At 38.9% G+C, this 22,787-nt stretch overlaps 1 protein-coding gene across 2 annotated transcripts in view; it reads left to right on the top strand.

Annotated features, from left to right (window-relative positions):
• LOC308396489 (uridine-cytidine kinase-like 1) overlaps positions 1 to 22,628 on the top strand; it is a 31,062-nt gene extending 8,434 nt beyond the window's left edge. For both annotated transcript variants that reach the window (XM_080881833.1, XM_080881834.1), the window contains exons 3-15: positions 195 to 301; positions 663 to 833; positions 6,108 to 6,179; positions 10,550 to 10,739; positions 10,831 to 10,892; positions 12,836 to 12,852; positions 16,348 to 16,446; positions 16,859 to 16,952; positions 17,653 to 17,715; positions 17,911 to 18,033; positions 18,281 to 18,388; positions 18,894 to 19,050; positions 19,968 to 22,628. In XM_080881833.1, coding sequence (XP_080737959.1) covers positions 195 to 301; positions 663 to 833; positions 6,108 to 6,179; positions 10,550 to 10,739; positions 10,831 to 10,892; positions 12,836 to 12,852; positions 16,348 to 16,446; positions 16,859 to 16,952; positions 17,653 to 17,715; positions 17,911 to 18,033; positions 18,281 to 18,388; positions 18,894 to 19,050; positions 19,968 to 20,044 — 1,340 coding nt within the window. In that variant the 3' untranslated portion in view covers positions 20,045 to 22,628. The remainder of the gene's footprint in view (positions 1 to 194; positions 302 to 662; positions 834 to 6,107; positions 6,180 to 10,549; positions 10,740 to 10,830; positions 10,893 to 12,835; positions 12,853 to 16,347; positions 16,447 to 16,858; positions 16,953 to 17,652; positions 17,716 to 17,910; positions 18,034 to 18,280; positions 18,389 to 18,893; positions 19,051 to 19,967) is intronic.
• Positions 22,629 to 22,787: the final 159 nt, after the last annotated feature.

The raw sequence follows: 22,787 nt of genomic DNA, 5'->3' as shown, positions 1-22,787 counted from the left end.
GTGGTGGAAGAAATTATGAGAAGTAAAATTATTATCAAAAGAATTGTGTTGGACTTTTGACTTAAAGAAAAGTATCCAGTGAAAGCTTTGCTGTCTGCTTCTAATATAACAGACTAACGTTTCTGCACTAGTCGAGCAGATTGTCATTATCCATCAGTAATAGTGTTGTGATTCTCTCTCTCCATCGTTTTCAGGTCTGTGTGGAGGAAGTGCCTCTGGGAAAACTACAGTAGCCAATAAGATAATTGAGGCGCTGGATGTCCCCTGGGTGGTTCTGCTTTCAATGGACTCTTTCTACAAGGTACAAAAAGCAGCTGAAAGCACTGAAGTGTAAATAAGTACTGTGATTAATAGCATTTTAGCTCATTAGCAGCTTTAGTGCTGCAGTCAAGACACACTATTATTTCACATACTGTATTTAAGCCACAATAAGTAATGAGCTTTTTGATTTGAAAAGAGTCTTGCTGAAAATATAAATTGTACTGCTTAGCCCTCTGTGACTGGATATCTGTCATCTCTCAGATTTTTTTTCCCAAGAAAACAGATAATGCAAACTGGCCGGTAAAATCCATCTCAGGCACCTGAAATACCTGAAACCAAAGGGCTCAGTTGGTTTGCAGTGTGTGAATTTCCTTTCTTCTTTATATCTCTTTGTCATTCAGGTGTTGAATAAAGAAGAGCAGGAGCTGGCAGCTAAAAATGAGTACAACTTCGATCACCCCGATGCCTTCGACTTTGAGCTGCTGGTCAACATCCTGAGAAAGCTGAAGAAGGGAAAAAGCATCAAAGTGCCAGTTTATGACTTCACCACTCACTCCAGACGCAAAGAATGGGTGAGACCCTCTGATTAACTTTAACACTGTGTTGGGTCGTGATTGAAAATTTCAGTTTCGTGATTGAAACTGAAACCTTCCCCCAATCGGAGCACCATTTTTACTGTCATTTGCATTTTTAACACAAACTTTCCTCCAGAGGTTTTACAGCTTTGGTTGGTTTACCTCTGTGTTTTAATTCGTCACATTGTGCTCTGTACTCTGGTTTAAAGTGGGGAGGGTTCAGTTGAGAATAATCTGCTTTTTGTTGTGAACACTTTGCAAATTTCAGTCAGTCATGTGATCAAATCCCATCCACAAAGTCCTCATGAAACAGATTAAGTGTAATTGATGATTACACTCGTAAAGCATAACAGAAGATGTTTTTCCCATAACTTTGCTTGGTTGGTCTTGGCTAGTCATCTGCAGACGTCTCCTATCCAAAGCCCCCAGGAGTGCTTGTCTCAGGAACATTTTTCCCAGGAACTAAAAGGTCCTTCAGGCTGCTGTTTGTTTGTTTACACAAAGATTAGGGATGCTGGTCTACTGATGAAGGATCAGCTGTTTTGACATGCAGGACTGTATAAATGTTAAACCTGATATCTCAGCTACCTGTGAGACAGACAGAGAGTATTCACATTCACTGCTTTGTTCTCAGCACCACTTCCTCTCTTCACTCACAGTCTTTGACATTAGATCTCTGAGATATTTGAATGCTAATCAATAAAATCAAATAAAAAAAATCTCCTTGAACTTAATCTTCAAAGTCCAAAAGCCCGCCCACCATATAGATCAATTTCTGACTTAGTTTTGAGCTCTTTTCATTTTTGCGCTGCTGTTCTTGGTCTTGTTTCTGCTGTGCTTTTTTTTTTTTTTAAAGTGGTTCTTAATGTTGTTGTTCCCTCTCAGTTTTTAGGATGCCCACTGCCAGCAGGCAATGTCCAGTTTAATGTTTTTCCCCCCACTGTCTCTTATTGGCTTTTTAGGTGCAAAGGTTTTCATGGCAATCACAATAAAAGGCGCTGCTGTTTTCAGCTTCTCTTCCTCCCAGTGTGGGTTTACTGTCTGGGTGGGGACATCGTGTATTTGCAGCCTGTGTGTGTCATAGACATCCTCACTCAGCCTTTTAAAAAACAGTTTAGGCTGAATATGTTATATTTGATATTTGCAAATGTGCTCCTAAATATATTCGACAGTGACTATTTTTCCAGAGGTCTCAGATGCAAGTGAACTTCTATTGAATTCTGAACCTTTCTGTTGTTTTTCCATAAAAGAACCCTCCTATGCTTCCTTTAATGTGAAAACACGATGTTGACAGGAAGAAAAAAAAAACTTCATTTGTGACTTTCATGTGATTGGTGCAAACTCTGACCAGAACAGAGTCATCAGTTATGCCTAAGCATGAGACACCAGCGAGGTTTCTACAGTGGGAAGACATAGAAACACTTGGTCTGCTCCCATAAACCACCTACTAGTCCCTGCCTTACTCCACATAGAGGAGTAGTTTTCAGTGGCGTTGTTGCTTTAAACTAACTTGTGAGCTATTTCAGCTACTGAAGCTGATGACTTGATAAAAATGTGTATTATTAGAATATTCCCAAATGTGTCAAAGTCGTGAGAAGAGAAGCAGTTTTCCACTCACTTGAGTTCGGTTAGTTTAGTGTAGTCTGTCTTCATTGAAATAAAAGCACTGAACACTTGAGAGGAGAAAAATGAACATTACAGCTACAAATCACCTAACACCTCCGGGGATGCTTCAGTTATTTAAGCTGGTGAAAATTCAGATGCTTGCTAATTTGCTAATTATTAAGGATTTTAGGGTACAGTACATTAAGCCCAGCATCTCCTCCCAGAGGCATTGTGAGGAATCAATCAGGCGGCATAGCTCACTGTCTATTTTTCTGCGATGTAATTTCATGGCTGAAAGCCACAACACCACATGGGAAATCGCCTCAGATCTGAGATCATTTTATGGGCCTTTTGTAACGGGGAGGATGTAATTAAGACTCAGGCCTCAAGGGTGCCGAGGGCCATCAAGCTGCAGGCTGTGTTTATAAAGCAGTAATACAGATGGACAAGAGCGAGCAACTTAGTTTTTCTTCTTTGGTAAAACTTTAGGTCACATTCCCTCTCTCTCTCTCTCTCTCTCTCTCTCTCACTCTCTCTCTCTCTCTCTCTCTCTCTCTTTCTTTCTTTCAAGCACTGGCACTTAAGTATTTTAAAGAGCCACTAAATCATCTCTTAGTAAAGAAGGAGGAAATGAATAAATCAATAAACACTCATCTGTTTGTTTAAAGTTCACTTTCTCTCAAACTGTGCACACTGCCTCTGCCTCTCTCGCCGCTCTTTCTCAAAATCAATAGCAAAGTGTTCAGCCTATTGACTTCAGCATGAAGCTGGTCGTGGAAAGGTAATAGGATTGTGACATACTCTGCACCATTTTGTCTGCGATTGAATCGGTTATTAACCTCTTTCTCAAACGCCTGGTAGTAAAACTGGTTCTGGGTGAGTTTCATCAGATAAGTTAGTAAAGCAAACATGGGTTGAGGTTAGGGCTGGGCCATATTATACCGTTCACGGTAATACCGGTATAATGTTAGGCAACGATAGGAAAATGAAATATCGCGATAGAATGGGAGTAAAACGCGCATGCGCAGTGCCTTTGTTTTCATACGCACATGGCCGATTGTTGAGTGAAACAGATGAACCAGAATTGGTTTGTAAAAATGGTGCAACTTCAGTGATGTGGAACTGGTTTGGTGTTTGTCCGTCAGATACACAACAAAGCACATTTTTTTTGCAGAACATGCAAGCGGCCGTTGTTATTGTCATATTTGTCGGACTAAGATGCTCTTAAATCTGGGAGTAATCTGGGTCCTAAACTCCGTATGCTTCAGGTCAAACAACACTGCAGCATCACTTAGAGTTAAAAACTGTCTAAATTCTTTCATCTTTAATAAAACGATCAGCATTGCTGCTTTACCAGGTGTAACTATAAAGTTTAACTTCCAGGCATCCATGAAAACAAAAGTTATTACATTTAACGGAGTTAGAAGTTAGCAGGAAGCTAGCGGAAGTTAGCTCGCTAGTTTCGCTAGTTACCTAAGCATGATATTGCATGTTCTGACGGAGAGATTTCTGAAAAAAATCAAACGTACAGCTCTGCTATCACTTCCAACATAAATGAAGACAGGAAACTAAACAGCAGTGACGTTTGTAGGGTTACTGAAGTTGGGCTAGCTGGTATATAATGATGTGCTACGTAATCGCTAGCGACACAGTTATGTTAGCATAACATAAACAGTGAAGCTGGAGGACGAACACTAACACTTTTCCACTTATAAAAGTTAACGTGAAGGTTCTTCATGGTTAGAGACAAATGCAATCGCATGGCAGGATACTGTAAACGGACCAAACTTCAGTCAGGAGAACAACTGAGATAATCCATCCACAATACGAGGTTAGTCATTAATATACTGCAACAACATGGGAATAGAGCAGCTGCCAGAGAATTCAACATTAATGAATCAATGGTACAGAAGTGGAGGAAGCAAGAAGAATGAGTTTAATAAAGTTTGATTTATCTGACTGCTTTGTTTCGCTTAATGTGCCTTATAATCCCGTGCACCTTATGGTCCGAAAAATGCGTACTGCACACTGCAGTTTAATGTTGCAAAGCACCTCTTTTTAACTTCAGTGGATATTATACATGGTTATGCTCAGGATATGTCAGCCCATTTCTACTGGAAATGCCTTTTGGTTAAACTTTCAGCAAGGAATTTGCATTTGCACTGTTACATTTTTATAAAGCTTTAATGTACATAAAAACCAGCTTCTTGTTTAAGTGAAAATAAATGGAAGGTTGTCTTTTTGCGCTAGTAATGTTGTGGAGTTGTATTTTGTCTCGCATCAATTATATCGTCGGTTATATCGTTATCGCAAATTTTCAAATATATATCGTGATAAATATTTTTGGCCATATCGCCCTGCTCTAGTTGAGGTTGTGTTTGTGCGTCAGTGGCTGTATGTCATGCACACACATGCAAGTGACAGTGTTTAACTGACATCTGTAAAAGTCTGAAGGCAAATAAAAATCATCTGTAAATGTGTTTTATGCTTTCATCTTATATACAGTAGATTTGTGTTATCTTGGGCAGTGTCTTTTATCTCATTTATTGCACCTTACCAAGGATATTGTGTTTCCTTTAATTTAAAAAGAAAAAATAACTGCTTAAGTCTCATAGTTTTCTTTGGTTTACGTTGAGTTAATGCAGGAATCATGTTTATCTGAAAGCAGAGGGTTTCATGTCTGAGAGCAGGAGACCAGATTTGCATATGTCACAGATTTCAGCAGTGTGCTGTCCAGGCTTGTGCATCTGGCAAGTCCTAGTTTCACAAAGAAAACACAGACAACCCACAAGTTTAAACTTATTGTTCCCAGTTCTGTATGTGACCAGGACAATTTGACAGAATCAAGTAGATGCAGGCTTTTTTTTTTTTTTTAGTTTTTTTTAAGTCACAGTCCAAGATGTGGCCAGATGTTTGGGTTTTTGTGATATCACAAATAGTTTGGAGGACAATTTTGCAACTTACAGTGGTGCTGTTTGTGTTTTTGAACTTGGATTAAACCAGAACTCATGTGCCTTGAAATGTAAAATATCGCATAGATTCTTCATATATTTCTTTTTATTTTATTGTTTGTACCCTGACTCTCACCCTCTGACTCTGAATTGGATAACCAAAACAAAAAGTAAAGGTGGATTATTTCAATTTGTGTGGAAGAAGACTATTTTACAGACATCTCTAATTCTATTCGATCCATAGTTAACAGCTTAAATTTAACTGTATAAACAAAACATTCGATTTATTTTTGTGTTTCAAAGTAAAAGGACATTAAATGACCAGCATGAAGAATGAATACTTTAAAAATATATTTGGGTAAAAAAAAAAGGAAACAACTTTTTTCTGACCTTCAAGTGTATTTTTTCTTAATTAAAACGCATCCGTATTGTATCATAAATGTTTAATTTCACACTCGTTGTAGCTCATTAATTGTGAATAATTTTCATATCCTCACTTATGACACTTATGACACTGAAATTATTTTACACCTTGAACCACTTAGTTCAAGGTGTCCACACAGTGCGGGGTTGGAGGATTTTGACCCCTATCCCTTTGTAACTAATAACCTAAGAAACATTGTGTTCACCAGTACAATCAACATGAACACACTGCAAGTGCAGCTTCAAGTGGGGGGAAAAATGTGAACCTGTCCTTAAATTTGTCCTCTTACAGAAAACTGTGTATGGTGCTAATGTTGTCATCTTTGAGGGAATCCTAGCCTTCGCCAACAAGGAGCTGCTCAAGGTAAGAATATCAGTATCCCCTCCACTCTGTTTTACTTTTCTTTTACATTTTTCTTCCTTAGAATATTTCGAATGTGCGTGTCTGAGGCACCAACAGCCACATACCACATCACTTAAATCACCTGTGATGCTTGGATTGAACTTCAGCTCGTTGTTGATGCTAAAATGAGTTGTTGAGATGTGATTGGCTGGTTAGTGTTAACAAGAAGTTGAGTGTATATTCATATTTATGTCATAATAATAATAATGGTTATAAATTTTATTTATAAAGCACCTTTCAAGACACCCAAGGACACTTTACAATAGGATAAAACACATAATGGAAAAATGACAAAATGAAGAACAATAAAACAAAAGCACAAGATAAAATTAACAAACAGTGGGTTCACAGTGAATATGCAGATTTGAACAGATGGGTTTTGAGTTGAGATTTAAACTATGGGAAAGGGCCAGTGTTCCTTATATCTGGGGGTCGAGCGTTCCACAGCCTGGGAGCAGAGCAGCTAAAAGCTCTGCTTCCCATGGTGGTGAGGCAGAAGGAAGGCACAGCAAGCTGGATAGAAGAATATTGAAGTGAGCGGGCAGAAAAGGTGGTGCTTAACAAGTCAGAAAGGTTAAGGAGGTGCGAGGTTATGAATGGCCTTGAAGGTGAGCAGAAGAAGTTTTTATATTATCCAGAATTTCACAGGGAGCCAGTGAAGTTCCTGAAGAACAGGGGTGATGTGCTGGTAGGAGGGTGTGTGTATATTTATCTGGACTATAAAAATAAGATGTGATGCAGAAATTGACTCAAATTAAGCTTTATTTTAAAAGTTTGCTTTTTAGGCTCCTAAAGCTGATATTTACATCCATTTTTATGGATGTGTAGAGAAGACTAGTGCTAGGAGGCTAAGGAGACACTGCCATCATTGCAATGCTCTTGAGGGTCAGAGGGAATAAACACTTATAAAAAGAGGCATTCTTCATTGCTAATCAGTCCTGCAGTCGCTCTCTCCAGCCTCTTCTATTGTGTATGAGTGAGTGTGAGAGAGCAGGAGAGCTGGACTGTGATGATAAGACAGGCAGCCTCTCCTGAGACCCGGCTGTGTAGCTGATTACCATCTGATTAAGTTAATAACAGTCAGCGTCTCATGTGATCAATGGTGTTTTTTGTCCATTCTTGTAATTGAATTCAATTACAGCTGCAGATCCGATATGCTAATAAAGAGGTTTCCTTTAAGAAACCAAGAGGTTGCAAAAGGACATGGTTAATAATAGGATTTGGTGCTTCTCTCACGCTATCAAACCATTGTGGTCAGTGTTGCAGATCATTATGGAAGACTGCTTCATAGTAGGAGGAATTTTCAGTTATTGTGATGAAGCAGCTTGTTTTTCAGATAATTTATTCATTGGATTTTCTAAAGATGTCATGTTTTTGTCTGTATGTTGTTGATCTGAATTTGAATCATGATTGATATATGTATTTTCTAAATGTCAATTGCTGTTTTTGCAGATTAAATTTGCATATGTTTTATAATAGATCTTTTCCATCTCGCTTCCCCCGTTCATTTATTTAGGCTTAATAAAACACTACTAGCACAGAAAAATATTATTTGATTCACTACATCAGTGAAGGGTTCATTCAAATGATTTTCTTGGATAATACACACGTGCCTTCCATATTATTTTATATTTTATTTAAAATCAAGTTGAATTAACTTGGAGTCCTTATCTTTCTATCCTGTCAAACACAAACAGTGGCTGCAGTAATGCATTTGTCACATGAGACAAAATAAATCTTAAAGAATTTTATTTTCAAACAATTAGAAGCCAATCAAAATAAAACTTCAGTTGTGCCAAATTCTGCTCTGTAGCTGTTCTTGTTTTGGTTTTTGGCTCAAGGTTTCGTCTTACAATACATAATACACAAAGTAGGTGCACGTGGTACCATTAAGACCATCTTATGTGAGAATGGACATCAAATGGTCTTTAAAATGACATCTGACCTGCCCGTGCTAAAAACAAAAGAAGTAGTTCCTGAAGTCAAAGCAGTGCTGGCACAAACCATCTGCATAGACAGCGTTGGACACCGAGCCAGTGGTGTTTTTTCTTTGGTTTTTCATTTTTAGGCATATTTCCAGTAGAAAAATGTGCAGATTTAATTAAAAAAAAATTGTTTGAGATTATTTTTTTGTTTGGATTGAACAATAGTAAGTGTAGAGCAAAAGATTTTGTGTATTGTTCCTGATACAGATATAGCTTTTCATTTTTCAGTTGTATTCATGCCCAGTCCTGAACCCACCAGCAATATTGTTTGTATGATATGTTGTGTAATCCTGCACTTGTACTTAAACCAAAAAAATCAACAAATTTCCACCTTTTCTTTACTATATCATAAATGTCATCAACGAATCCACAAATTTCCCTGGTGTTCATTGCTCATTGCACATTCAAGGCTTGTAGCTGCATCAAAGGAAAACTTTCCAATTTTCCAGCCTCATCACTTTGGCAAAAGAAAACTGGGAGCTTTCCTAGGTTAGGAAATGATCTAGAGCCACAGCCTTGCTGTCTAACCTTTGGGACCAGGCCACTCTTCATTCACCTGCTCCAAGCTGACAGCACTGCTTATCCAGCAACCTGCCACCTTTTTGGTTGGTCAGTCTGTCAGATTTACAGCAGCCTGAACTGCCAGCCAGTGGCTTTTTGTGCAACTGAGTTATAACTGCGCTCCCACTGCCGTCCTCCTCTAAATCACACACAAGTCATCTATAGTTCTTTGTGTTGCCTCCTTGTTGTCCCACCTTTGTTGTGATGCTGCCCCATTGATTTTTGTCTTCTGTCTTCTGGCTTTGCTGAATTGAGGTTCAGTTTAGTGGAGCTTAGTTGGTGCATCGGGGCTGACTTTCTCTTTGAAGCTGCAATGATAACTGGTGTTTCCTCAGATTCTTCAGCATGTCCCGACCCCAGCGTCAAGCTTCCGATGTAAAAATGTCAAATCATTGAAGCAGCTCAAAGTGCCTTTTCACGGACACTGACTTTATTGAGACTGAAAAATGAAGTCTGTGCAATTTGTGCTCTTTACTTCCTCTTCTTCTTTAATACATTTATCCTTCTTGTGCAAGATAAAAAATACTATTAATAATATTTTTCACTGAGAGTCGTGTTATGTTATTTTAGTCGCATATAAGGATAAAAAATGGAAATGGGACATTTAATGTCCCACTTTAAATTCTGACTATATCAAGATCAAGTGTTTACTGCAGAGAGCTGGGAATATAAAACACTCCCTAACTGATGGGTAGTGACATTTGTTAGAAGCGTTCAGGCTTTTAAAAAAATAAATATGCAGCTCTCAGGAGTTGTTTCTGTCATTTTTACTAATGCTCAGACAGTAATCTAAGGCTATCAGTAAAATAATGAATAAAACATCTTTCATTCATCGTCTTCAGAAATTCTATGAACGGAAACTTTGTTTTGGCCTACAGAGAACTCTTCAAACATAAATGACTGCAGTGTCCTGCACTACAGCCACTAGTTTATCACCAGAGTTTCTAATTAAAAGCACATACACACACCAGAGCTACATTTCAGGGGCAACTGTGGATCAGGAGGTCATTGATGATGAGGAAGGTTTGTGGTATGATTCTTAGCTCCTTCAGTCTATATGTCAAAGTTTCTTGACATACAGTCAAGATATACAGATATAGAGTCAAGTTGCAACATATTTCACCTTAGAGAAGTGACCTCAGTGGATCCAACAGTACTCTGCATAAGTAAAGTATGTGTAACGCAAAAAGAGATGCCTTTGAATGGGATTCAGCCTGTTCACATAAACTCCAAAGTTTTATGTACTCAGCCTGACTAACCATTATTTACAGGGAAATGGCCACAATAACAGAATCCTAGGGGCGGACATATGTTAACAGATGCTATTAGAGGATATAAATATGTCCGCTGCCAGCAATTTAAAAAAAAAAGTACTGGACCATTGATGGAGCGTCTTGTTAATGTATGTGGGTGTGTGATGCTGTTATCGATACTTTTGCAAATCAAGGAGAACTTGCAGCTTACTGTAGTAAATGGGGCACAGGTGCTTAAACTTTAAGGATACCCAAAAACTTTGCAGGAAAAGCCTGCTACTAGTATTGATATAAAACCTGAACTGGTGGTGCCTTTATGGGGCCAGCACCTTAAATGTATTGACCCCATAAAGAGTTACAAAAATATCCTAATATCAATAATGATAGTCATTGTGTGTAATATGTATATACATATACAGAAACATGAAATCACTATAAAATGATCAAATAAATGCAGCAAAAGCAAAAAACTGCGCATATAAAAATGTTACAGGTCGATGAGTGATTCCTCCTTTTGGCTTTTGTCTGCCAGCTTCTGGACATGAAGGTGTTCGTAGATACAGATTCAGACATCCGCCTCATACGGAGGCTGAAGAGGGACATATCACAACGTGGACGGGACATCAGCGGCATCATCAAACAGTACAATAAATTTGTAAAGCCAGCCTTTGAGCAGTACATTGAGCCCACTGTGCAGGTTGCTGACATCGTGGTTCCCAGAGGTCAGTGGCAGTATTTTTAGTTCACCATAGAAAAGCACAGGAGCGCTCTTCTCTATCAGCACTTTACACGTTGCTTGTTTTTTATGTGCAGGTGGAGAGAACTTTGTAGCTTTGGATTTGATTGTTCAGCACGTACACAGTCAGCTGGAGAAGGTAAGGAATGTTTATGATTTTGTCATTTGAGGATGTGAGGGATTACTTTGGAAAATTGCAGCTTTAATTGCATGGGCTTATAAAGGATACTATGATCTGTAGTTTCTGCAGACAGGTGGAATGTATTAAAGCTGGCATTAACTATTCCTACATGTTTAGATAGAGCTTCTTATATTTTGCTGACCGGCTTTCACTGTAGGTACATATTCTTCTAAAAACTCTAAGGTGGGAATGCCTTTATGATTACTTCAGCACAATCTTTTTTTAACCTTTCAAAGTAAGTGTGGTGCTGGCTGGTGTGGAATAGTGTGAACATGGCCTATGGGGCGTTGACTGCAAAAGATTCTTCTTTATTTATTTTTATTTTGGGGGAAATGATACAGAAATAAAAGACGGAGGCAAATTTACCAAAACATCCCAACATCTAAGATTCATCAGACATGTCAGGTCCATAGTTGGGACAAACAATAAGGTGAAGTTTGATTTTTTATTTATTTTTTTTAAGTCAGAGACTGCACCTATTATAAAAAAGAAAATGAAAAACACACTTCAATTTAATTTGAACGCTGGCACCTTCATGGTAGTGACACACACCACTTGACCACTTGCAGGTGTGCATTTGTCCTGTGCTGGATTGCCTCTGTTGTGCGAACACAGCAGACTTTTGACTTGAACTTTTGAAAAATTGGAAGAAGTTGCAGGAATTTAAACCTGGTGAACAGGATGGGCTGTGGACAATAACACGATGTCACATGCTGCTATTTTTCCCGTCTGATGGTAGAGCACATTAGCTGATGTCATATTTTTCTCCTCTGCTTTAGTAGTTTGGATGAAGTTAAGCGACAGTGGCCTTTATGATAAAATAGTACTAAAAGTAATTAAGGGTACTAAAAATCAGGAAAGTAAAATTCCTGGACACTTTTCCCTTTTGCCATTTGAAGTGATGGAGGAAGATTTGTGACGTCTTTTTATGCTTTTTTTTCCTTTTACACCTCGTGGTTAGAGGTCTTAAGTAGGTACCTTAAATTAATGACCCTTTAAGGAAAGATCGTGTCCTTCATCTTAGCTCACCTCATTGTTCTGTCATCCACTCACCTTTTGATCTACCGCTAATAATGATCTGCTCCACATTCAGCACATTCAGTCATGGTCGCTGCCGGAACACCCACAGCATCTGTCACATTCACAGGCGTGTGTGCAGTATGTAATAATGAGAAATAGACGGGCACACACAGGTCAGCATGTATATTTTTCTCTTTGCCTTTACTAAAATGACTAAAATATGCCTTTTTTAAATTAAAAAACACATTCATGGTTATATTTATATGGAAAGTACAAACGTTGGCATTATGCGCTTTCCTTTGTTGGCCAAGGAAAGAATACCAACTCTTCTTTGCCTTCTGAACTGTATTACCACTATTCTTTGCTTGTGTTTTAAATCACTGATATATAAAGGACGGGGTGGCTCAAGACCTTTGCATAGTGCTGTGTATCCAGAAAGTTGCAGATTTTTAAATCAGTACTTCTGACACGACTGTGGTTTTAAACTACATTATTTCGCACTTGGTCATATAAAATTGACAGCTCATGAAATAATTCGCTTGTTTTCACTTGTTGTTTCTACAGTAAAATGAAGTGGTCATAAAAAGCTGATATATGACAGTTAAACTCTTGTCCAGCCAAACATGAAATTAAAGTTCACACTTGAAGTGTTTGTCTGTTCAAATGTACGACTCTCCACAGGCATATTGTGAATTTTTTGTTTCTCTTTTGGGAAGAGGTTTATGTTGTGAATGATCCTTTTTTTCTGACAAGCCGCTTGTCTCATTTTTTGTTTTTTTCTTATGTTTCTCGCTGTTTGCACACACGTGTCTGTGTGTGTGTGTCTCCTTGTACGTGCACGACCCCTCCTCTCCTGGCTGAATGCTGTGTAACCATTCCAGCGTGAGATCACTGTGAGGTACGATTGTTGGTGCTTTTTTTTTTATTACCACATCCTCAGAGTCATCTTTTTTCTGCTCTTTTATGCCACTACATTTTCAAGAATGCCTCACTCTTTTATTTGCAAAGACTAAACTGTTTTGTTTTTACTACAAACTCATACACATGTCAGTGCTTCACCTGCCTTTTCACTTAATTCTGTTTTATCCCGATTTCCTTTCATAATGGTCAGAGGGTTATAATGATTTTATCATCTCTGTCTCTGTTTAATCTTTTATTTGTTTTACTCAGCAGAAATATTTGAATGTATTCATTGTGAAAACACCTAATCAGCCTATACTTTTCAAGTCATGGATTAAAATAAAAACATGTCATTAAACATCATTTAAAGCGTCATGACCAGTGGCACATTTTGTGTGTAATATTTCTTGTACTGTCATATAACTACGGTATATGACCTGAATAGTGAGTTTAATAGTTTCCTGTAAGTCACTGGAAACCATTGATCATAGTTTGAGTTTAGAAATTGTGATAACAAGTTAATGAATGAGTTATTCACACTTGTTATCTTTTATTTATTCAGGTAAAAGTCTCATAGAGATCCCAGAATTGAAAAAGAAAATGAAATTCCCTTCATTTTGTCCTGGTAGTGAATAGGATCAGAAGCAATCTGGAAAACTATCATCTAGTCTGCTAATGCAGGACAACAGGCAATATTTGAGTGTTTTTGTAGAGCCAGGTGCTATCCACTATGTAATACTGTCTGGAAAATAAAACAATATTGAAACAGGATCTATCTGAGCCAAGACTTCCTGTTCTGTGAACTGTTTATTTAAGCTGCTTAAATATTTAGATTTTAAAATAGAAAGAAAGGAGAAAAGCAAAATCACTGAGAAATGTGTCTCTACTCTCCACATGAATTGTATGCAAACACATCCAGCACAAATGTGATTGGTCAGAAGAAGACAAGTCGTTATGTCCTGTCTTCTATTCTGGACCAACAACCTGTTTTTCATGGTTATGAACTTAGGCAAATTCTGATTTGGTTCTCTCAGACATAGATTGGCTAGTTTGCTGAAGTTCCTCAGGTCATGTTCACACCTAACCACAACAACATGCAGCCAGCTCGGCGAAGCCTGTGCCAGTTCACATCATTTAAAAAAAAGAAATGGGACATGTTTTGGTCCAGAGGCACAGAATAGACTTTATGGTGCAGGATAGAGGAGAAAGATCAGTTTTTGATGTCCACAGGATGCTGTAAACTTGCAGAAAAGCTGGAGTGGAGACCTAAATTATGTGTGATCACAGATGGTCATGTGCTCCTGTATGTGTGAGATGAAACCTGCTGAGAAGTAGAAGTTCTTAGCTTCAGTTCACCCTTGAACGAAGATGAATTTGCAAGCCTACTTCAGCTGAAGTTTCAGTGGGTTAAATGGTTCAGCAAATCTAAGGTCAGCTCTTAGATGGATTTGTTGAATGTGGAGAAATTCCGGCTGCCCTCACAGCTTTTACTGAAACTAATCCCAGTTTCTGAAGTTGAGTCACCTTAAGCGAACCCCACTCATGAGATAAATTGAAGTGAGCGTGCTCCTCAGTGCAGAGCTGGAATGTGTTTTTTCGGTGTTGTACAGCAGCAATGTGGTGAAGCTGTTTCACTGCTAATACTCTTCTCTCTCTTCCTTTCTCTGTTTTGTTTTTTTCCTCCTCTTGTCCCTTTGTGTGTGTGTGTTTTTTTTTTTTGTTTTTTTTTGTTTTTTTTTTCCTCCCTGTGTTTCCTCCTGCCTTCACCTTTAAACACTTAATCTCACCAAACAAATATCTGTCACCTTCTTCAGAGGAAGATGCGCTGGGATATGTGAGCCTCACCTCGTGCACCTTTTTTCACTGTTGTAGTCTTTAAAGATACAGATTTGTAGTCTTAGATTTAATGCACTCAAGCCTTTTTAACTTGTTAAACTATGCACTACATATTCTGACTGTAGTTAAACCGACACGTTTGCTGGGTTTGATTCCACAAATGTCACAGTTCCATTAATCTAAGCTGTGCACAATTAAAACAAAGCATGCTGTATTTATCAACAGCAGAGTGTGCATGAAGCAGAATAGTTTCATTGCTCTTTAGTATTCTAAGTAGCATGTGTTTGAAACGGTATGCGCCACATATGCCAAATTTTTAATTTTTTCATGATTGCTTTTATTGTTTTTCTGTTTGTGGCCTCAAGGTCATGGCACGCATTGATTTATTTAAGTGCAAACTTTTATCTGGCATTATGATCAAAACGTTCTGAGAACAAAAGCCTTGCTAGATTTAAGAAAGCTTCCAGTGCCACGAACAATGGAGCAATAGAGTTGAAGAGTCCACAGTTTCTAAATCTAAAGACTCTACATCAGGTGAAAAGCCAGGGCAGGATCAAGTCCTTCATTTATTGACATGTACTTTTGCACTCTGAATTTGCCCCTCAGAGCGATGCTGTCGATTCCTGAAGTGTCTGAGGGGGAACACTGATTTAAATAAAGCAAGGCTTTTAATGCTGTGTTTCTAAAAGTCTGGCAGCTGACACACAGAATCAGCTTCTTTCTCGACTTTTGCTTTAAAATCAAAAAGGCTTGTTAAACCGTGTAATGTGGGGCGAGTTACACAAAGATGCCTCATGCTTATGCTGGGGTGGCCAAACGCTGTAATCCCGTAGAGCCGCCCGCTCTACATGTTTATCGTTCGTGTAGGAAGCAGTGCCACTGACATTAGTCCTGATTATAGCAGTTAATATCTACACAGACTGGTGAGATGGATGGACGCCTTGGCTAATTTATTTAAAAAAGGAAACTCTGCTTATCTTTGTGAAACCGGCCCCTCATCAGTTAACCTTAAAATGTCTGCTTTGCAGAGCGTTTGGTCGTTGGTGTTTGTAAGCAGTGCACTCTCTGTAGTGGTAGGACTTAAGATGTTTGCAGCTTCTTAATATAACCTCTTTGAGCATCGTTCTGTGTCGTGTGATTTTGTGATTATTGGTGTAAAAAGTTGCTCATTGATTACAGATTTGATATTTCAAGGCAGTTAATGAAAATGACACTTGAACCTTTTTTAAACAGCAGATATGAGAACTGATGTGCATCTATTGAAGCCTTTCTGTTTACATCAGGGTAGCTCTGGCTCATCGGTCAGCTGACTGATTACATCACTATGCTGGATGATTATTAGATGTCACTTAAATATAAAAAAAACAAATAAGTACAAATTAAATCAATTCCTGAATTAATGAAATGATTTTAGGTTACATTTGTATTAGTACATATTTGAGCAGCTGTACAATACCTGGCATTTTGAAATATTTGTTACAGAACCTACAATACTAGTTTGTTTTCAATATTTTCTTTCAGAATAATAAAAAAAGAGATGAAAAATGAACTGATTGGTTCTGATTAGTTAACCTGCAAATCCAGTAAAAGTATTTAGTTGAATGAATGTAGACACGTCTCTTACTTTGGATGCATGAATGTGTTTTGTTTGCCGCAGATCGGCTCTGGCCTCAGCTCACCAGGGTCAGCCATTACCCAAAACCCTCAGCGTGATGGAGAGCACGCCACAAGTCCGTGGCATGCACACCATAATCAGGTCAGAACGAACACTCTTTCATACGCTCATTTCACAAGCAAAGTCTTGTTAAAATTGGCCAGTGAGTAGGATTTAGAGACACCTACCTGTGAAGCTGCAGATTTGCAACCAAACCACCTCTTGTACTTTACACGTTTTTACAGGCCTACTGTGGGCACCACTTCAAAATAAAATAAGAGACAGGACCTTTCTATAGTGACAGTTTTCTGAGCTATAGAGCCGCTGCAGTTGGGATGTGGATCACGAGAAGAAAATATTTAAAAGTTATTTCTTTAAAAATTATAATCAAACAGGAGCTTGCTAGTGTAATGGTGCTGACTTTTTATTAGGCCATAAAAAAATCTTTTCTTTTTAAAAAATATAAAAAAGCAGAGGGTCATCCTGTTTGCATCTGCCGTCTGTGTTTGTGTAGGAACAGGGAAACTAACCGAGATGAGTTTATCTTCTACTCCAAGAGATTAATGAGGCTCCTGATAGAGCATGCCCTCTCCTTCCTGCCTCTCAAGGTGAGTTTTTGCATGAAGATTTTTAACTGAACTCCTGCTCTTACTCCTGTAGAGCAGCGGTCCCCAACCCCCGGGCCTCGGACCGGTACCGGTCCGTGAGTCGTTTGGTACCAGGCCGCGAGAGTTGAGGCTCAGGTGTGAAATGTATGGTTTTCAGGGTTTTTATCGGTTTTCAGCGTTATTTTGTTATCGTTTTTATCGTTTACTCGGTTTTCCTGGGTCTTTTCACGTGTGTTATGAATAAATTTTCTTTTTTTTCAGTACCGGTACTGGTTTTATTTTGTTGTATTTATCCGCGACACCTTAAAGGCCGGTCCATGAAAATATTGTCGGGCATAAACCGGTCCGTGGCGCAAAAAAGGTTGGGGACCGCTGCTGTAGAGCACATTTTTTCTACTGTTGCTTATGCTCCGTAGCAGGTTGGCGTTTCTGTTCTGAACAGGAAGTCTACTAATAACATTTTCAATAGTAGCAGCATCAACTCTTGCCAAGATTTGTCTTGATGCTTGCTCAGTCATCCAGCTAGGTTGAATCCATTCATCTGGACGTCGCGTTTTCAGACTGATTGACGAAATGTTTCTCCCACTGAAAATGCTACGTCCAGATGAACAGATTCAACGTTTTGGGATTTTGCTAAGATTGTTTTACTTCAGCCTTTAATTTCCTTTTGTTCCTCTTGGCTCTTTCTCCTCCTCTGCAGTCAGTGTCTGTGGAAACGCCACAGGGTAGCATCTATGAGGGGAAGAGGCTGTGCGGTAACAGAGTAAGTCCTTTAAGATGACATTAACAGTTACTATAATAAGAGGACATTTAACTTAAGATGATAATTTTGCACATATGTAAAGATCTGGAGGAGCCGAAGGTTTAAGTGCACATAAATTTTAAACCTTTTAGTGTTTTCTGGTCCAGATAAGCTGCATCGCTCTAATAAACCTCACAAAAATGTCTGTTTTTCCAGATAACGGGTGTTTCTATCCTGAGGGCGGGAGAGACCATGGAGCAGGCTCTGATGGCTGTGTGTAAAGACATCAGACTTGGAAAGATCCTCATTCAGACCAATCATGACACAGGAGAACCAGAGGTGTGTGTGTGTGTTTTAGGCAATACTATAAAAGTTTTATCAGTGTGGCAACATTAAAAACACAATTTTACATGTCAGATCTAGCTGGTTCTTCGTGTTCGACTCTGTTGTTCAAACAGGGTTGTCTCTTTAATAAGTTGCTTGTTTGATTTATTTTTTTCCACAGTGCTAATTATTGTACAAGTTAGATTTTTATGTTGTATAGATTTAATAAGCTTTCTCACTGTTTTTTCTCTCCATCCTCCAGCTTCATTACCTTCGTCTGCCCAAAGACATCAGTGAAGACTACGTCATCCTCATGGACAGCACCGTGTCCACTGGAGCTGCTGCGCTCATGGCGGTCAGAGTTCTGCTGGTAGGTTGGCCCCACGTCTTCACAGCTCAGTTGTTCGTACCTCAAAATACGTGCTAGGTTAATATTGCATTTCTTGACCCAAGAGCAAAAAGACATTGTTATGCTAACAGACTTTCACTTCCTGGTTAAATAAAGGTGAAAACTGGTGTCCTAAAAAGTGCTGATGTTTTTAAATTCTCTCTAAGCTACCTTAGTGTGATTACTGCAGGGATTAGGCTGTTTGGCCAGCTCCAACCCTTCAGGGCTGAAGTGTCTGTTTCAGGGTAGGCAAACAATGAAATGCTTGTTTTTAAAAGATACCATCAGTTTAATAAAAGTGCTGCAGGTGATTTATTTTATCCATTATCAAACATTGTGCAGGCTCAGGTCATTAGTATTTATTACCCTGTGATGCTGTTAATGAAGCTGAAGTTATTATGTAAATATATGAAATTATTCATTCTGCTTGGATGTGTTCTTTCACCGACATCATCTAGAAATAAGTTCTGTGTTTCTCCACATGAAGGACCACGATGTAGCTGAGGATAAGATCTTCCTGTTGTCCCTGCTTATGGCTGAGATGGGGGTCCATTCGGTGGCCTACGCCTTCCCTAAAGTTCGGATCATCACCACCGCCGTAGACAAGGAGGTCAACGACCAGTTCCACATCATACCAGGCATCGGTGAGTACATGCACTCTGGCTTTATCAAAGTTCATTTATCATCTGTTTGAAAAACATTGTACTTTTAATAGACGATTAACATGATTTATAGAGTTTTAAGCATAATTAGCCCCATAAATCTTCTGGTTTTGCCCAAAACAAAACAAAACAAAACAGTGTGTTAAGAAACTTTACTGACAGCATATCTAGGGTAAAGTGTCCTGATAAGAAACAAGGACTGTGTCAGAGGCCTTAATGGAAGAAATTAATGGACTTTGCAGAGCTGGAAGAGATCAACAACCAAGTTTGTTTTTTGCACTCTGGCCTTGAAATGTATTTTTTAGCCTTTATTGACAAACAGTGGAAGGCTATAAGAAAAGGTCACCTATAAATCAATAAGAGGCATTAAAAGGTAAATCGTCTGTGAATTACACAAAGTACAAAACCACTGCTGCATGGATGAAAGCTCTACCGTTTGCAGACAAAATCTAGCACCAGCAGAGCGGCTGCAGGGTGTTTGCGAGTTAGGGAAAGCCACAGAAAAGTCAGTGGTGTGTTTTAGGTTTATTTAAAGTAGATTATTAGCCAGGATTATAAATATTTGAATAGCAAGGTAAAGGGAGTTATTGGGAAGGTTTACAATGTAAACATTTGCTCGAAAGAGCTCTGTTCTTTATACACACTGTAGTCTCACATCCAAATCAGTGGCAGCAAAGGTGCAAAAATGATCTTAGAAATTTCCCACTGTGATTATAAATGAGCCTCTCTGTACACAGTGTAGCTTATAATCTTATTAAGTTAGGAAAAAGGTAAAAAAAAAAGGCAGTTATGTTCTTTAAAATCTTCCATATTCGCAACGGATGTCACCCACTACAGAGAACACAATAAAGAAAAGTCCAACTTTTTCTGTCCCGTCTTCTTTCACCTGCTCCTCTCAGGGAATTTCGGAGATCGTTACTTCGGCACCGATGCTCCGTCGGACTGGTGTGAAAGTGACGAGGGGATGGAGTTCTGAGGAGAGAGGTGCAGGGTTGTTACAAAAGCACTTAGTCACTGGAAGAAGAAGACAGCTGATTGGTGCCATTGATGTCCTCCTGAACAGTCAGCTGTTGCTCTACAAACTGCTTCCCATTCACAATGATATACTTTAAGGTCAATTTGGTTATTAAAAAAGTCAGGAGCCAAAGTTGAAAGCGTTAGCTGTCCTGCAGGATGCGGGATGCTTCTAAAAAGATGATATACCATTAAGTTATAATTTAAAAAGGGGAAACCTAAAGCTACCTATTGAAAAAGAGAACTAATTCTGGTGTTAATAATTTTGCCAGTGATGTGTTTTTGTTGCTGAAGCTGCAGCCCGTGAGCCTTCAGGGGTGATGTTTAGATTTGCATCAGTTTACTGGAAAAGCTGACCTTCATAACCTGCATAATGTAAATAAAATGACTAATTGACAGATTTTAAAACCCAGCCGCTAAGTTAACTGGAAGATCCAGCTCCAGCGACGCTCAGTTATAATGATGTATAAGCAGTTTATGAAAATGGTCACTTCCTGGTGCTGGGTCAGTCAATAATAATGTTATCATTTGCTTTGCACATATACATAAAGGCGAGCGTGGAGGTGATGCGTCTGGCCTAGTTAGCGGTGTAGCTTGGTGTTTTTCTCTCCTAGCTTAAAGCTCTCGTAAGAATCAGTGTATTCCAGCTTTGCTCTGCTGCTGAAGCTGCAGCTGTCTGTACTGTAAAACACTTTTATCTCAGGCGACTTCCACTGAAAGGGACAGCAACGACTCATACTTGAAGAAGACTGACCGAGTGAAAAGGTGAAAGGTTTTAGCTTCCTTTTTATTCGGTTACTCTCCTGTTAAATTGTTTTTTTTTCTCAGTGTCTTTGACTTTATGGTTCTTGTACAGCAATAAGAGAGCCAGGATATCCCAGTTAGTTATTTTTTATTGAAGCAATTTAAATTTTGAGATTTTAAACATTTCTGCCAAGCTTCAGCTGCTAATTGAATCAACACACAACTAGGGAATGCTTTGTACTGTATTTCTTGTCAGCTCTTGACCTGAAGCCCCTGTTACTGTGAGATTTTATTGATTCTCATCAACAGAAAACGTCTTAAACCAAATGACAGCAGGGGTCTTTGCTGCTATAACGTTTTGATTTAAAACAGAGCTGCATTCAGATTTCCCAGATTTTGATTGGCTTTAAGTCTTAGTAGCATTTCACGTGTAAATGCCACACACATTTTTAAAAAATGTTTTCTTATTTATTTATTGTATTGTATGAGGGTTCTTCACACATTCAACACATAACAGATGTTTATTCAAACTGCATCATGAAAATGTTGTTTGCATGTTATATGTTTTCAGTTCTGTGCTCTTATCCAGTGCCGTATCATTTTATTTAATGACAGTTTGATTTGAGAAACACAGATTTAAAAGCAGTTTAAATTGAGCTCTTTCAGGTGCTTCAATGCTTAAAAGCCTCACCTGCGTACCTGCTCCTTACAAGGCCTCATTTCCACCACACAGTGCGACTGATTCTTGGTACCACCATTTTTGGTGTTTTAAGCAAGCTAAGAAAATGCTGAAGTTCTGCATTTCCAAAGCCACATACGTGCCATCGTTGCTCTTCATGTGTTTTGCTTCGTGTAATGTTGCACCTTGCTGTGATGGCTGCTCTTCTCGACGTTGAGGTGAAGTGGGAAGCTGGTACCAAAAAGCGAGTAAAGTTGATGATGAGGCTTTGGGGAGCAGGAGCAGCAGCTGTGTGGATATTGTTACACATGTGCCAAATGTCCACTGTGAGCAAAACTCTAAAGCCGGGATGTCAAACATCAGTTCACAGCCCACGAATGGCCACAAATAATCTTAAGTGAGCCACGCCCGTAAGATTATGTATGTGTCGTCTTTGTCTTCTTCTTCCAGCTGCTCCAATTCAGGGTCACCACATCGGCCCCTATCTCACCCTGTCCCTAGCACACCACACCAGTTACCCCACTCCCTTGTTACTTGTTATTTATTTACATTTTCTTGTCTAATTGGTCATCCATTTTGAAACTACATTTTCTGCATCCTACAAAAGTGCAATCTCAACAGTATGCCTCAGCTTTTCCACATTCACAGAGTCTGTTGTCATTTCAGTTACCAATGACGAAAGTGTTAACTTGTCTAGATTTAAAACTATTAACTTTTCAGATGTTGTCACTCCTTGCTAGTGAAGCTGAGATCTCTCCCAGTTTTTACACTTTGTGAAGTCATCAAATGAGCCAAAATGGACCTGGTTCTGGTCCCCCCGGGCTGCATGTTTGACACCCCGTGCTCTCAAATAACTCTATTTCTTCTGACTTTATGCAAACTGAGTCAATAAAAAAGGTCACGTTAGAGCAAATTACAACACGTTACTTGAAAAATGTGTTCTGGGGACAGTATTGACCTCTCCTTGAGTGATTTACATTTTGGTTTCCTGGTAAGCCATTCCATTGTCATATTTATGCCAGTTACACCTGTTTGTAAACCAGAAGTCCCATTGTAATAACTTTTCTTTCTTTTTTGTTTCATTTATCGTAAGTGCCACTTCACTTGAACAGAATAAAAATCATTGCAATTTGCTTCCTGTCATGTTGTTATTCTGGAGTTGTCCTCTAGAGGGCAGGGGTGTGCCTATGTTATTGTGTACAGCGGAACTGACGCAGACTACAGTTCCTATGCTGTCTTCACTGGTCATAGTAGATCACGGTTTCTTCTGCCCTTATCGGTT

Source organism: Rhamphochromis sp. 'chilingali' (assembly GCF_963969265.1).
Source record: "Rhamphochromis sp. 'chilingali' genome assembly, chromosome: 5".
NCBI classification, from domain to species: Eukaryota; Metazoa; Chordata; class Actinopteri; order Cichliformes; family Cichlidae; genus Rhamphochromis; species Rhamphochromis sp. 'chilingali'.
This window is presented reverse-complemented; position numbering and strand designations above follow the sequence as displayed.